The sequence below is a fragment of the Phoca vitulina genome, unplaced genomic scaffold (genome assembly GCF_004348235.1).
Source record: "Phoca vitulina isolate PV1807 unplaced genomic scaffold, GSC_HSeal_1.0 scaffold76, whole genome shotgun sequence".
Classification (NCBI taxonomy): domain Eukaryota; kingdom Metazoa; phylum Chordata; class Mammalia; order Carnivora; family Phocidae; genus Phoca; species Phoca vitulina.
The window spans coordinates 2,054,797-2,072,188 of NW_022589779.1; the positions used below are offsets into that span (position 1 = coordinate 2,054,797).

Here is a 17,392-nt window from a genome sequence, read left to right on the forward strand (position 1 = left end):
TTCTTTTATAACTTAATTAATCCTAGATAAGAGAAAATTTTATCAAATTAGATCTACCAAGCCTGTAATTACAAATCACATTTCAAACAGCTCCTGAAATATTCAGGTGAAATAATGAAATGTTGAGTAAACAGTAGAAGATCTTGAGCAGTCAGGATCCAGTATTTTAAAACAATAATAAAAGCAATGTCATATTTTCTAAAATTCAAGCTCTTACCAGGATATGATCAGCTTTTACTTCAAATAATAATATTAAAATTAGTATCATTATGGCAATATCATAAATGTGTCCTAGAAAAATAATATTTTTGTATCATCTCATTGCTATCACTTTTTAATTTTTTATTCTTTTTTAATTGAGGCATTGACATATAACATTATATAGGTTTCAGGCATACAGTATAATGATTTGACATTTGTATACACTGCAAAATAATTACCACAGTAACTCTAGTTATCATCCATCACCACACAGTTACAATTTTTTTTTATTCTTGTGATGAGGACTTTTAAGGTTTACTCTTAGCAATTTCCAAATATGCAATACAGTATTATTAAGTATAGTCACCATGCTGTACATTATATCCCCATGACATTTATTTTATAACCAGAAGTTTGTACCTTTTGACCTCCTTACCCATTTCACCCAAACCCTTACAATCCCCACTTTGGCAACCACCAGTCTGTTCTCTGTATCTATGAACTTGGGTTTTTGTTTTGTTTTGTTCATTTTGTTTTTTTTAAATTCCACATATAAGTAAGATCATTCAGTATTCATCTTTTATCACTTTTAACCAATGATTTTCATTTGATCACTAAAATTTGGTTTATTGGTTAACTTATTGACTACAAAATGACTAATAAATGACAATCTGGTAACATGATATTGGTCTAACTCTTAACTCTGAAATTCTTAGAATCTGATACGTGCCAGAGAGACAACTTTTTCAGTCCATACTCACATGGGGACTTGGTCTGTACCACGTAAGTAAAGTATTTACTTCCTTGTAGTATGTGTGTCTTTCACTTAATGACTGAAAACCCATGCTGCCGTTAAAATAGTCTCTACTACAACTTAAAGATAAATGAGTTAAGGAGAAGCAAAGGGAGCCAACTGCCTCATCAGGAAACTTAGACCCAAACAATGCAAACTGGTGCAGCCACTCTGGAAAACAGTACAGAGGTTCCTCAGAAAGTTAAAAATAGAACTACCCTATGACCCAGCAACTGCAGTATTAGGTATTTACCCAAATGATACAAAAATACTAATTCAAAGGGATATATGCACCCCAATGTTGACAGCAGCATTATCAGTAATAGCTAAATTATGGAAAGAGCCCAAATGTCCATCAACTGATAAATGAATAATGTGGTATATATATATATATATATATATATATATAGTCACACAGTGAATCAGTACACACACACACACACACACACACACACACACACTGGAATATTACTCAGCCATAAAAAGAATGAAATCTTGCCAATTGCAATGACGTGGATAGAACTAGAGAGTATTATGCTAAGTGACATAAGTCAATCAGAGAAAGGACAGATACCATATGATTTCACTCCTATGTGTAATTTAAGAAACAAAACAAATGGGGCGCCTGGGTAGCTCAGTCGTTAAGCGTCTGCCTTCGGCTCAGGTCATGATCTCAGGGTCCTGTGATCGAGCCCCGCATCGGGCTCCCTGCTCAGCGGGGAGCCTGCTTCTCCCTCTCTTACTCCCCCCTGCTTGTGTTCCCTCTCTAGCTATGTCTCTGGGTCAAATAAATAAATAAAATCTTTAAAAAAAAGAAAAGAAAAAGAAACAAAACAAATGAACACGGAGAGGTGAAGAGAGGCAAACCAAGAAACAGACTCTTAACTATGGAGAACAAACTGAGGGTTACTGGAGGGGAGATGGGTGGGGGAATAGGTGATAGGTATTAAGGAGTGCACTTGTTGCAATGAGCACGGGTGCTGTATGTAAGTGATGAATCACTAAATTGTACACCTGAAACTAATACTACACTGTATGTTAACTAACTGGAATTTAAATTAAAAATTTGCAGAAAAAAATTTCAAACCCTTTGATGCCTTCATAGAAAGAAGATTCATGAGTCATTTTGGGTTCTGGTAGGAGGGGTAATTCAGGTATATCTACCTACAATTTATACAGGAACCCAGACAGAAGGTAGATTAAAAAGATAAATCTATACATGTGGTGAAGTTTCAAAATCAGTGCAGTTGATATACACAAGGTTATGTGCATTCCATTGGGGATATAAAGGTGGCTGAGACCCGATCCCTGCCCTTCCATGACTTAGTCATGATTTGTTAAATTATTGGCAGAAGTATTAGCGGAGTGTGAGCTTATCTAGTAGATGTATAGTGGATGGAGATGAGCATTGAGCATTCTTTGCCAAACTACCTTAAAGGGAAATAAGATTCAAGATGATGTGCTTTTTAGGAAAAAAAAAAAAATTAGTCAAGAACATGTGTAAAAGTGGAATCTGGGAAACCAGTGAAGATTTACAATTCCTCTAAAATCAGAGAGCAGAAGATACACAGAAACACAGATGACAAATGAGGAAAAGGGAAGCTACACCTCGGATTAAAACTTTTTAGAATTCTAACATAGTTCTCACTCTTTTGCATCCTCTAGGTCCTGACATCTCAATAGCCACATGATCACCAGATAGAAGTTGAAGAGTGTAGTTACAACTCATTACAGAAATTGTGCTAGACAGTGTGACCCAACTTGGTTGAAAAATTAAGTCCACCACTACACGACAAGTCACTTACATCACTCTGTCCTTTCATTTACACAGCTATAAAAGTGCATTGTAACTATACCTATTTCACAAGGTGCTGGCAGGATTTGAAGAATATATATATACTTTTAGCACGGGGCCTGAGCTAGAATAAGTGTTCAGTAATTAGTTACCTGCCTCTGTATTGCCATAGTTGTTACTATTATTATTATCATTACTGAGAAATAATCCATCAGCATGAAAGAAAGGAATAGCTCTGGCATGAGCTAGAGAATAACCACATGTGCGTTCCCTACTAGAGACTTTACGAATATCCCAAGTCTTATTGTGGCACACCCCCTAAAACACTCAAAGGAAGCATTTAACATTCTTAGATCATTTGTTCCCCAATGTTTGGCAACATCTATGGAATAATACAAGTAAGTAAGAGAGCCCGCAACTCATTGTCCTTGTGCTGAATTTCAAAAAATATGGTATATATTATTGATCAATTATATGTCAATATATATAAGAGAGCTGTATACAACAGGATTCCTGAGAAACACATCTCTGCACTTAATGTGAGCCATTTATCAAGGTTTGTTCACCAGGCCCTAGGGTCAAGAGGAAAAGCAATGGAAGAAAAACAGGAAAGAATACTGCATATGACTGTGTAAATCAGTAATAAACACAGTAAATAAAATCAACAAGTTCCATAATTATACACATATAAGAAGTCCAGTATTTTCTTTTATTGAGAGGTTGGAGGAAAGGAAAATTTTCAAATATTCATACTTACATGAATTAATTAGGCTATTTATCACCATGTTCTAGTAAAAGTAATATTAAAGCATATTGCAAGCAATGAATAATGTGGTCATTATAGATTTTCCTTAAGCCAAAAAACCAACAGAACATTTTTTAAAGAGAAGATTAATACTGTTTTCTAGCGTCCAGGAAACATTTTCAAAGTAGGTAACAATTAATATAAAGCCTCCCTCTCCCCAACTTTGGGACCGTTGTACACACTTGAAATATTTACATATAAAACAGAGTTCTTTTTTTTCAAAAAGTATCAATCTACTACTCCATATATAATATGGATATTTTCCAAATGTTTCTAAGAATTAAATCCAGGTGTTTTAAATTACTTTTAGTGGTTTCAGTGGAGAAGAAATAAGAAAAGGAAGAAAAGCTAAAATTAACTGAGACTCTTAGTATAGAAACACTATAATGTAGTTTTTATTTATGTATTTATTAGAGAGAAAGCGCACGTGCGGGGGGAAGGAGCATACGAGGGGCAGAGGGAGAGGGAGAGAGAGAATCTTAAGCAGGCTCCATGCCCAGCGCAGAGCCTGATGTGGGGCTTGATCTCAGGACCCTGAGATCATGACCTGCGCTGAAATCAAGAGTCTGGCGTTTAACTGACTGAGCCACCCCGGTGCCCCCCGTAATGTAGTATTTAGATGGAGTATAGAAGCTAAATTCAGACTGCCTGGGTTCAAAAATCCTAGATCTGCTACTTACTAGTTTTATAAGTTTAGGCAAGTTTCTTAAACTGTCCATATCTCCATTTCCACACCCATTTAATCAGAATAAAAATTGACCCTATCTCACAGGGTGGTTATAAATATTAAATAAATTATAGCACTCAGTATTGTACCTGGCTCATAGCATGGACACAAAAAAGCCTCGCTGTTTTTACTATATGCTGGACACCATGTATACCAGCACACAATTCATTCCAATAATCCTATTGATTGCCCTCTCAATCAGTAAGGATAGGCTGGATTATACTACAGTAACAATCGCAAACTCTGTGACTTGCAAAAATAAATGTTTATATCTTACTCATGCAACTTCACTGTGGGTTCAAGTGGACTCCCCAGATCTGTTATCAATGCATTTCTATTGCATTGACAGATGCAGAGGACTTCTATTCCACATGTGCCTCACGAGGGCCACAGCAGACCAGAGGATTAGGATGGAAGCTCTTGCAAATGAAGGCTTCACCCTGAAGCGACACACCCTCCTCCTCTCACTGCATTAGCCAAAACTAGCCACATTCCTCTGCGTATATGGGGACATCCGATCCTTTTGTGTGCCTGACATAGAGGAGAACAGATACCGCTGAACAATAATAACCATCGCAGACCAATTTTATAAATTCCGCCATTTTACAATTATTTGGGGGAAAGCACTGTTCAAAGAGTGGAGCCAGAATTTTAACCTAGGAATCAATTTGTTTTCTCCATTAATAATGATCCTCGACTTTCTATTCTCCTACCCACCAAAATGAGATATCTAACAAACTCCCCTTGGTAACTGGCAAACTTCATCGGGCCTTGATTAAGGAGGGGCGTTGGGAGGAAGGCAAAGTCAGGGCATTTGTGGTTTAGAAAAGCATTTAACTCTCAATGAGAATCAATAAAACTCTATGAAAATAAGAAGAACTGTGGAGAGAAAGAAAGATTAGTATAAAAGTACACTTTTCTAAGCTCCAATGCTTTTGCTTAGTTATTTAGCAGTCAATAATACTGATCCTATGTCCCTTTGACTACTATCTATCTTACTAATTTTTTTTTCCAACATCTATATTGGTCATGTCTACCGTAGATACTGAGCACTCGTTCTTTTTTTTAATCTTCCCAAAGTTATTTTACTTAACTGATACATCCATTTAGGAGAGATGTCTTGAAAGATTATACTTGGGAAATGTTTTTATTCTAGTATCAAAACCTAAGGAGAAGGTATTCTTATTGTCTAAAGTTAGCTCTTAACTCCAAGACCTACAGAATTTAATTGCTTTTCTCCTACTTAGAAACATTTATATTTTAAATCCATAAAATTCACTATTAACCTAAAAGTCATAAAATAAATTCTACCCCTAACTTAGAATTTGAAAGTTTTTATTTATTTATTTATTTTAGCTATTCTAGGACTTTCAACTGGACTACTTCAAACTCAAAATCCTTTTTTTAAAAATATTTTATTTATTTATTTGACAGAGAGAGAGTGAGCAAGAGAGAGAGAGCATGAGTGGGGTTGGGGGGAGGTGCAGAAGGAAAAGCAGAAGTAGGCTCCCCCTTTAGCAGGGATCCGGGGACTTCAGGATCATGACCTGAGCCCAAGGCAGATGCTTTAACGACTGAGCCACCCAGGCGTCCCGAAACTCAAAATTCTTGAACTTTGACTTTCCTAGATATCATAAGAATAGTACTCCTCCTTTCTATGCACTGTCCTTTACCACATTTGGCCATAATTCCAGCAAAAGCAAATATAATTAATCTCTTTTATAGTAAGTTCTCTATCTCCATGGTTTAGATAAAGGATTTTAGTTCCACATTCAGATGTGCTTCTAAAATTGTAATTTAAAGAAGTTATTAGATTCATATATTGTCACAAAGATTCATCAGCCTCCTACATATTTCTCTTGCAAATGTCACACCACCATGGAAAGCAAGGAGTTGCTGCTTGCTACTCATGAAAGTAGAATTCTTTAAAAAAAAAAAAAAAAAGGCAGTAGCAGCAGAAGCAATAACTTCAACCACTGGATTTTTTTTTTTTCTCACTTTAATAGTATATGGCACGAACAAAGGAAAAGTAAGCCACTTTCCAGGAGGTGCTAAGAGTTTGGATTTTCCCATGCACCTGGTAGTTGATCCGGTCACAGCTGATTGAATTTCCATTGTTCATTGATTGCGCCATTTGTCAGGCAATCCATCCTTGCTTACGTAATTGCAGCATTCCTGTAGTTCACTCTGTTCTGTCCTGGAGGTTCAGCAGCATGACGGACTGGGAAAATTAGATATGGCACAGCATCAAGCTGCTGACCTTCAGAATATAAAATAAGGCCCATCTTTTAAAATTGGTCTTTCTCCATGAGGTTATTCTGCGGGACCGTATTTCTAACAGGCCATTTTTCATGCTGACCATGTACCTTCTTAAAATATTTTTTGTATTTATAGAAAAATGATAATTTAAATTTATATATGCCTGTACTGTGCAGAATATTATGAATAAATTCATTTCATTTAGAGTTTGTCAAAAGCGGACAAATTTTTCATCTTTAGGTAAACCTCTACCTTCAAACCAGAATTAAATATCATTTTAATAAAATCTGATAAATATGAAAGAAAATTCACAGAATCTTAATAAGTTAAAAAAAAAAAAAAGATTAAATTTCCCAAATAGTTTAATGTGGCTGACCAATGGATTGCCAAAATACCAAAATTCAATACGGAAATTAAATTACTTTCCGGTTGCATAAAATCCACATTATATTTTCCTTATTTGTTTTCCTTGGAAACAAAGTCAAAATCACAGAAAAGTTGCAAATAAATAACTTTTTCCACCCTCTGAGCCACTTATTTACAAATGCCTGATAACCTGAGAATAATTTAGTAAATCAACAACAATTATTTCATCCCTTTTCAACTCCCAATCAAATGTGTAACTAGCAATCAAATGTGTAACTATCTAGAGAAATAGAATTGCTACAGTATACAACAAGAACACACAGATTGGCTGAGTAGCTCTTTATTTCATTGTTTAGACTTTTCCATGGAGTTTCTTCCGGGAACTTCTAGTATCTAAACAAAAAAAGATAAGAAACCACACAAAGTTCAACTTGCAAAAACAGGGAGACCTGCTGATGAGGAACAGGTTTCAAAATAAGCAAAATTCCGGAAATTTAAATCGTGCCGGCCGGCTGCACGAGCCACACTGTCTTTGGGGTGATCCGTGGTGGACGTTTTGAGGGCAGCTGACCCGCAGCCTGCGCTCCCCGGACCGCCTCCTGTGGAAGCCTGAGCTGGCCGTGTAGCTTTCTCCCTTTGTCTCATAATCATGTCCACCAACGAGAATGCTAATTCACCAGCTGCCCGCCTTAACAGATTCAAGAACAAGGGGAAAGACAGTACAGAAATGAGGCGGCGCAGAAGAGAAGTTAATGTGGAGCTGAGGAAAACTAAGAAGGATGATCAGATGCTGAAAAGGAGAAACGTAAGCTCATTTCCTGATGATGTTAACCTCTCCCCTACAGGAAAACCGCAACAACCAGGGCACTGTAAATTGGACTGTTGATGACTTTGTCAAAGACATAAATAGCAACAATTTGGAAAGCCAGCTCCAGGCTACTCAAGCTGCTAGGAAACTGCTTTCTAGGGAAAAACAGCCCCCCATAGACAACATAATCCGGGCTGGTTTGATTCCAAAATTTGTGTCCTTCTTGGGCAGAACTGATTGTAGTCCCATTCAGTTTGAATCTGCTTGGGCTCTCACTAACATTGCTTCTGGGACGTCAGAACAGACCAAGGCTGTGGTAGATGGAGGTGCTATCCCAGCATTCATTTCTCTGTTGGCATCCTCCCATGCCCACATCAGTGAACAAGCTGTATGGGCTCTAGGAAACATTGCAGGTGATGGTTCAGTTTTTCGAGACTTGGTTATCAAGTATGGTGCAGATGACCCACTATTGGCTCTCCTTGCAGTTCCTGATATGTCATCTTTAGCATGTGGTTACTTATGTAACCTTACTTGGACACTTAGAAACCTTTGTCGCAACAAGAATCCTGCACCCCCATTAGATGCTGTTGAGCAGATTCTTCCTACTTTAGTCTGTCTCTTGCATCATGATGATCCAGAAGTATTGGCAGATACCTGCTGGGCCATTTCCTACCTTACTGATGGTCCAAATGAACGGATTGAAATGGATGTGAAAACAGGAGTTGTGCCCCAGCTTGTGAAGCCTCTAGGAGCTACTGAATTGCCCATTGTGACTCCTGCGCTAAGAGCCATAGGAAATATTGTCACTGGGACAGATGAACAGACTCAGGTTGTAATAGATGCAGGAGCACTTGCTGCTTTTCCCAGCCTCCTAACGAACCCCAAAACTAATATTCAGAAGGAAGCTACGTGGACAATGTCAAACATCACAGCTGGTCGCCAGGACCAGATACAGCAAGTTGTGAATCATGGATTAGTCCTATTCCTCGTTGGTGTTCTCTCTAAGGCAGACTTTAAGACACAAAAGGAAGCTGTCTGGGCTGTGACCAACTATACAAGTGGTGGGACAGTTGAACAGATTGTATACCTCGTTCATTGTGGCATAACAGAACCAGTGATGAGCCTCTTACCTACAAAAGATACCAAAATTATTCTGGTTATTCTGGATACCATTTCAAACATCTTTCAGGCTGCTGAGAAACTAGGTGAAACTGAGAAACTTAGTATAATGATTGAAGAATGTGGAGGTTTGGACAAAATCGAAGCTCTACAAATCCATGAAAATGAGTCTGTGTACAAAACTACATTAAACTTGATTGAGAAATATTTCTCTGTAGAGGAAGAGGAAGATCAGAATGTTGTGCCAGAAACTACCTCTGAAGGCTATACATTCCAAGTTCAGGATGGTACTCCCGGGACCTTTAACTTTTAGGTTGTACAGCCGAGGCAGAAAGTTGTTTGTTGTGTACTCTGTTTGGTAGAAGTCTGTCTTACTGTTTCTCTACTAAGAACTCTTTTTAAATGTGTTTTGTTATTGTAGCACTTTTTACAACAAAACTCTACTTGACCAGTTCCAAACTGTACAACCTGAAATGAAGCTCCTCCTCTCAGTGGGTTTCTTATTTCTATGTGGAATCTCCTCTCTTGCAGTGTCCTGTAAATAAAGATTAAATTCCACTCTTTTCTTTAAAAAAAAAAAAAAAAAAAAGCAAAATTCCCTTCATTCCTATGTCACAGATTTCTTCACTTCTGCCTTTAACCACGGGTTTCTCCTAAAAGGGGAGGAAGGAAAAGTAAAGAGAGGGAGGAAAGTATTTCATAGCTCAGGTGCGTGTACGTACTGTCATTACGTCTCCCCTTCCTGTCTCTAAGCCCTCCATGGAATGTTTACCTACCATCAGCTCACTCCGTAATGGCTGCTCTGGCCGTGGCCTCCGTCTCTCCACTGACATCACATTATGAAAAGTCACTGAGGATTTCTGAATCAAAACTGCTCTTTCAATCACCCAGAGCCTTAAAACATCTCCAGAGCCTTTGACCTCTACTGACGTTCCTACTTTTATCTCTTCCCTTCTTCATACTCCATGACACTGAAATATCCTGCTCTTCCTTCTCCTACTTCTTTAACTAAGTCTATCCACTCTTACACGGTATTTTTTTTCCTACTTGTCTTCAAAGTTTAGTTCTTAGTATGGTGCTCTTCCTCTCTCTCTCCCTCCACCCCCCCATCCCCATTCAACATTCACCAGGCTTTAACTCTACATCTTTTCAACTTAGAGTCAAATCTATACTCGTACATCAAGCCACCTCCAGGTTTCAGCCCATTAAGTTTCATTTCACAATCAATTCCTCAACTTGGATATCTGACTCACTTTCCTGCAGTTGCCATAACTCCCTTCCTTCCCTGAACCCCACTTCCAGGCAGTCACGATGTCTCATTTAGCTTGGGATAGCAGCTACTCAGTTCCAGCCAAGTGTTGCCCATAGCTGCTGGATATTCCGCTTTTTTGTCAAAAGAAGACCAAAAATTGAATTGATAGTGGAAATGTAGATTTCAGGTGAAATCTTCCAATGTTTAAATACTGAGAACTACTTCAAGAAACAAAAACTCAGCATCTGGCTCAAACAAAACCTACCTACAGGCTTAGAGTCAGATTGTGACTTGTAGCCTAAGAAGTGAAGGCAAATCCTTTTGCTTTCTATTCCAAGATTTCTGAAACCATCCTGAAACTACCTTCTGAATTTGAGTAGAGTAGTGCCGCCATCCCCCCCCCCCCCCCTCCCCGCTTAACTGTGGTTTCACTCTGCTGTTTCAGCTACCTGGGGTCAATCTCAGGCCTAACATTTTGTCACAGGGTCTATGTCATTCATTTCACTTGATCTTATCACATAGGCATTTTATCATCTCACACCATCACAAGAAGAAGAAAGGTGAGTACAGTGTAGTAAGATATTTTGAGAGAAAGAGACCACATTTACATAATGTTTATTAGAGTATATTGTTATAATTGTTCTAGTTCATTAGTTGCTGTTAATCTCTTACTGTGCCTAGTTTACAAATTAAATTTTATGATAGGTATGTATATATAGGAAAAAAACAGTATATGAGGGTTCAGTACTATCACAGTTTCAGGCATCCACTGGTAGTCTTTGAATGTATCCCCCTTGGGTAAGGGGGACTACTCTACCAGCAACTCAAAATAACCTCTACAAGCCAAGTGCTCTACTATACATAAGCACACTTGATTCTTTCTAACCTCTATGCCTTTGTCATGTTTGCTCCCCACACAAAACAGTGTTTTTCTTCTAAAGTCCTATTTTAAGATCCAGTTCAAATGCTACCATATTTCTGAAAGCCTCCTGGACCACATTAGCTTAGGGAATATCTTTCCCATATTCCAAAGACATTAATACCTAGTATTGTGCGTCAGGCACAGCCCCGAGCATTTTACAAGCTCCTCCCTACCCCCATATAATTCTAAAAAACTGGTACTACCATCATTCTCATTTTACAAATAAGGACACTGAAGCTTCCCCAAGGTCAGTGGCAGAGCTGGGGTTGAACTCATACCTATCTTTTTCAAGTGCAGAAAGAAAAGTAGGAAATTCATGTTTTGGTCATCCCATTACGTGACATGTTATGTACCATAAAAAAATCTAAAATTCCATAACGTGACTCACAAGACCATTTACCATATGGCTCTCTTCTTCCATTTCTTTATAATTTCCCTGTCATTCCTTAAGCCCCAGCCACATTAGCTTTCTTTCAGTTTCTACAATCTACTGAGCTACTTTGTATCTCATGGCCTTTGCATATGCTGTGCTCTTTGCCTGGAATGTTCCTCCCCACTTTTCTTGTCTAATCTCTACTCATTGGGATCTCAGTATAAACATCATTTCCTCAAGACTCCTTCCATGATCCTTCTAGAGAAGACTATGTTACATCCACCACTAAACATTGTATTTCATAGTATCTAATGCAACTCTAAATAAATAGCTTTGTGATAATTTTTTTAATGTATGTCTCCCTTGCTGCTATGTGGTAAGTTCCTTCACTATCTCTTCCATCATTTTCTCTGTAGTATCCACACAGTAAGTGAATGATTGATGTCTTTAACTCTTATAGACCATTTGAAGACTTAGAGGAATTAAATAACCTTTATTTCATAGCTAGTAAGGAACTGAGATCTTGCATGTTGAAAAACCTACACACTTTCCATTATAGAAATGTTAACCAAGCTGAAATCATTTTCTAATAATCCGCATTTAGTTGGAGTCTTTCCTTTTCAGCTTATGGTCGCTGTTGATATATATGAAATTCTAAATCAAATAATATATGAGAGTCTTATCATGGAATTTGTTTAAATAAAAATAAGCAAAAAATGGTTTGCATTGCTTCCACAGAAAGGAACAAACCGATGACCTAGACAGAAGAGTAAACCACAATGAGTAATGCAAAAGTGGACTGCCTAATCTTTACTTCAGAGGGTGGCAGCTGAATTTCAGTTTCAGGCTAGGCAGCAGGATGTCTAATTCATGAGGAGAAAATAACCCAAACATCCATTTTGTTGTTCCAGGATTAGAGAAATTACTCGGAATTCTAACTGCTTCACCCTTGACTGCAGTTTTCCACTGAGGTCTCTAAAATAGAGACTTTAGTACCCCAAAAGCCAGGTGTCAACAATGTGAATTAACCACCAAACTGTGAGAAAAGGTGGATCTTCACAACTTCCTAGAGCACCTACATGTAATTGGGATTTATTTTTCAAAGCTCTCAGAGATTACAGTACCAGAAATGTATTTTACAGGGCTATTCACTTCAGTGGAAAGTCCCTTCAGTTTATCACCCTTAAAGATTTCTATTCCATGTTCATACTCCTGTATCTGTAAGCTACTCTTGGATAGTTAGTTTATGCCACTGTGAAAGCTCATATGCATTAATATTTATGTGTTGGAACTTTTGATAGGCCTACAGATGCTGAGGGGAGTTTACTTTCATGAAGACAGACAAGATTATAATGAAGATGGAGAAGTCAAAGGGCACCAGAGATCTTGATTCCATGTAAGTCAGCTCCGTCTAGGAGAAGAAAGCTACAGCAACCCCTCCTCAGTTTACTTAAAGATTTGGATGTCCACATCTCCATTACCCAGATCCCAGCTACACAGAAAATAAGCAAGTCTCTTTCACATCAAATTTTGCTCATATCCCCTTACTACCTCCCAAAGACATATAGAAGCAAAAATCATCACATCTATGTATTCTGTTACTTCACTAGCATTTTTTAAACTCGTATGTCAGCTCTGCCCTAGATCCTAGGGATATAAAGACAAAACAAGAGAAAGACATTCATCCTGCCCTTGAATTTAGCTTCATAAAAAATTGTTAACCCATGAGGAGTATCTTCAAATACATGTCTAACACAGTAATGGAGTCTATTTGAAATTGAAAATGCTTATTGATGAAGTTTAAGGTTAGCTATATGGTCTCCTACCTCTAGTTCCCTGTCCAACTCTGCTCTGCCAACCAAAATGCTTAGTAAGATCAAATCACACTGCTGAAATAAATACAGACTCAAAGACATATCTTTATTCACCTTGATCTTTTGGGCTGCTGTAAAACAGGTATGGCCACGGGATTCCAAGAGTACAAAGATGAAGAGTTCAGGTATAGTAGTATCAAATGTCAGTGATTTAAAATGTATTGAATTTTTCAAAATACAAAGACCCTTTGGCAAAAATTTCATTAAAAACATTTAATGCACACAATTTTAGAAAATTTAGGCAAACAATTAGAGATTAAGAAGAAAAAACAAGTTAGAAAGAAAATCTCCAGGTCAAGAACGCATGGGTGGCTCAGACGGTTAAGCGGCTGCCTTCGGCTGAAGTCATGATCTCAGGGTCCTGGGATCCAGCCCCGCATGAGCTCCCTGCTCAGCAGGAGAGTCTGCTTCTCCCTCTCCCTCTGCTCTTCCCCACCTCTTGTGCTGTCTCTCTCTCTCTCAAAGAAATGAATAAAATCTTAAAAAAAAAAAAAAAAAACTCCAGGTCTAAAATACCTATTTGATGGACCTTTGACTTCCACATTCTCTGCACTCACTTGGGCCCCTGCCAACCCCAACCAACCCTCTAGAAACCTGTGCTTTCCCTTCCATTGTCACTGCCACGGCCTTATATCTGGCCCTCGTTGGTTTTTTCTTAGACTATCCCCATGACTTCTTTTTTTTTTTTTCATGACTTCTTAATTAACTTCTCTGTACATGGTTTTAAGGAGGGGGTCACATAAATCATTTTCAATACCATACTTTATGACAGATATGTAGACACAGAACTTTGAGAACACACTCTCAGGAAAGACCATAATCTTTGTTTTGATCTAAGAAACACAAGGAGGGTTTCCTGTTCCTGACATAACTGTGCTGTAAGAGTGGAAAGACAGCTAGCTACTCTTCCTCCAACATTTATAAAGTCTATTTCATCCAAGACATGGTCTTAATTCTTTACCCATTTAATCCTCATACTATTTCCACATTTATATATGAGAACACTGAAACAGAGAGATTAAGTAACTCGGCTGTGAACACACAGCCAGTAACTGGGAGACCCAGAACTCAAACTCAATATTCTGGCTCCACAGACCATGCTCTTAGTCATCATGACTCATTGGCATATATGTGTGTGTGTGTGTGTGTGTGTGTGTGTGTGTGTGTGTGTGTGTATGTGTACTTATATGTCTATGTGTACTGTGTATGTCTACATATATATGTATATATATAGACTTAGACATATAAATACACATAGTGCTTGGATCACTGTCAGGCATATCAAAGAGGGTTAGTCAAACTCTACTGAAAAAATTAAACCAGAAGAGAAAAGGTGCTCAGATTCTAAAGGGAAAACTATGTAAACTGTTCCAAACAACGAAGAGAGGGCATGACAACAATACGGAACAGGCTCTGGTTGGCTTGCCTTTCTCCACTTCAACAAGGAGACATTTATCAAATGCAAACCTGACTGTGTCATTGCCCCGTTTCAATGCTGGGAATTTGGGAACTTGGGGAACCCCACTGCAGTGTTGCTCAGACTTTTACAGGAAACATCTCTCTCCCTAATGGCTGGCAGATGAGAGCAACCACATTCTTACTAGGCACCTAGCTGAACAGGCAGCCACAACTCTTGAGTTTTCATAGACTGTGCGCCTCACCCTTACTATTCTGACAAGTCTGGCATTTATTCTACAATGTATCTGTTTTGTTGTAATGTAAAAATAATGTTTATAGCTACTTAAAATTGCAACTCTAGACAAAAAAAAAAAAAAAAATGTACTCCTACCATGATTTCTAGCAGCACCTGGCCTATATGTGCATAATTTTGGAGTACCTCATATTGTACCTTCATACAGACAACAGGGCTATGGATCTAATCCAAGCTGGTTCACCAGCCCCTTCTCCCACCTCTCCAGCCAACACAATTATTTGTAACCATAGTAACAGTCAAATTTCAGCCTGTTTTCCAATCCCTGGTCTTTAATAATTAGATCCTTGTCCATCTTGCGGAAGATAATACCCATCCTCCCAAACCCTACTTAGGTGTGATTTACTGAAGTCTTTCCTCAATTCTCTTCCTCCCCGCAGTGTGTGGATACTTGGTAATACTTCCCTAGTTTATCACACTGTTTGCATTTGTCCGTGGCTGTCTCCCATACTAGACAGTGCTGTCCCTGGAGACAGACCCCTGCTTTAGTCCGTGTAACATCCCCAGTGCCAAGTACAGCCCTGCCATTCTGGTAAATCTCTGGGCCATTGGAAACTGGCCTCATAATGAGTAACCCAATCCCTCAAGAGAAGGCCGGAGAGTTGACCATAAAATTTAAATTAAACACAAATCGAAAGATCTGAGCACATCTCCAGTCTTGAATTTCTTTCCTAATACAATGCCAGGTTCCCCATGAAAGGGACGTTGAGCCCGGTCGCCCAAAAGTCATGAGAGATCTGGCTTGGCGAAGGAGTCACTCACCAACTCGTGGAAGGCGGGTATCTGTTCTCCAGCGTTTTGGTCCAGGGCTTGTACCAGCTGATCTGCTCGGCCGCTTTGCCCCAGAACCGCTCGGGGTCGGCCACCGAGGCCGCGAAGTGGGTCTTGTACTCGCCGCCACCACCTGCCGACGACAGCGCTCGGCAGCCCCGGCTCCCGAGAGCGCCCCGCGGGCCGGGGGCCACGTACGCCCTGCGGGCCGGGCCGGCTCCCCGGGCTGGAGAGGACCCGGGCAGGGACCCCCCGAGTCCCCCGGCGCCGGTGACTTTGCGACACTGCAGCCAGGACGGCTTCATCGCCGCCAGCTGGGCCCCCCTCCCCCTCGCAGGCTGTGCTGCCCGAGGTCCCAGAGTGCACTCCTCAGGCGACAGCCGGGGCTCTTCCGACTTCCAGAAGGCGGCGGGCAGGGGGCGGGAGGCGGAGGCAGCTCCCGAGGGGAGCCCGGGGCCTTGGAGTTTGGAAGGCACACTAGGGCTGCCGGGAAAAGCCGACCTGGAGCGGCGGGGGAAGCAACAGGCTGGAGTGGGGGCTGGGGGGGTGGGGGGTAGGGGCCGGGGCCACAACGGGAGAAATCCCGCCCCTGCGTGCGTCCCCAGCCGCGCGGCTCCCCCCCGAAAAGCCCCCTGTTGCTGCAGAACGTCCTCCCTTCCCCGACACGCCAGTGGCCCTCGGGGGAGGCCGACGCACCCATCTCGCTCTCAACAAACAAGTTTTCAAACAAACAGGTTGTGCGCAGCTTCTGTGGCTGCATCTGCGCAGAGCCAGCTGGTGGAGGCGCATCGCCTCCGGCCTGCGGCGCAAACCAAAACCCCTGGGCTCTGCCGCAAGGCCCCTGCAGCGTTCGTTTCCTTAGTTTGTTTTTTTTAACTCAGCTCAGTCCCTGGTTATTAAAAACACCAGCGGCTCCAGGGCAAGGACTGCTCCAGGATTTCAGGACAGCTGAGAGGGTAGGAGGAGTGGAGGAAGGTTGAGCAAAAGTGGGGAGTAGTGATCGACCGGCTCCTGGGGAGGACAGCCCCGCGGGGATGAGGATCCACCAGCTGCCCGGACTCCCCCCACAGATCTAGAGGTGGAAAGCAGAACGGACTTGTTGCATTTCTTCCCTTCCAATTTGCCTCTTTGGAGTTTCTGGGGCCCTTTCCTTGATGGGGGGCGGGGGTGAGCCGAAAAGAGGAGCTAAGTAAAGATAAAGTGAATCAAACAAAAGAGGAAGCGGAAGCGGGGGAAAATTAAAAGACAAAGGCAGTATAAATTACTATCTGGGTTTAACATTCTAAAAGCTCCTTCACTGTTTTTCACACCCAAGTGAAATTCAGATGCAATCCTGTTTGCCGTAGCATTTGCGGTTTTAAATGTAAAGATGTGTATTCCCAAATCTGAGGTGAGAAATAGTGGAATGCCCCTGACTGGAGGAAGGATTGTAAACTTGAGAAGCTGTAAAATCAGATTACTCTGCAGGAAAAGAATAATGTGGAGATAAAGGTTAAAAAAAAAAAAAAAACAGACAAATCTAATGCAAAACAAAGAAAATTTAAATCACCACTTCGGCTATTCCCTTTCAACTGAGAAACAAGGCACTAGACTTTTTCCTGACACCGGCAGCCTAC

At 40.3% G+C, this 17,392-nt stretch overlaps 1 protein-coding gene and 1 pseudogene across 5 annotated transcripts in view; one reads left to right on the top strand and one right to left on the bottom strand.

The window, feature by feature from the left end:
- ACSS3 (acyl-CoA synthetase short chain family member 3) overlaps window positions 1-16,266 on the bottom strand; it is a 147,506-nt gene extending 131,240 nt beyond the window's left edge. For 2 of the 4 annotated variants that reach the window (XM_032393748.1, XM_032393746.1), the window contains exon 1: window positions 15,768-16,081. In XM_032393748.1, the coding sequence (XP_032249639.1) occupies window positions 15,768-16,081 (314 nt within the window). Of the gene's footprint in view, window positions 1-15,767 lie in introns of all 4 variants that reach the window. The other 2 variants (XM_032393747.1, XM_032393745.1) reach the window with 1 other exon arrangement.
- Window positions 7,042-9,431, top strand: LOC116625301 (annotated as a pseudogene). Its single transcript, XR_004298053.1, has one exon. The product of XR_004298053.1 is annotated as an importin subunit alpha-1-like (transcript).
- Window positions 16,267-17,392: the final 1,126 nt, after the last annotated feature.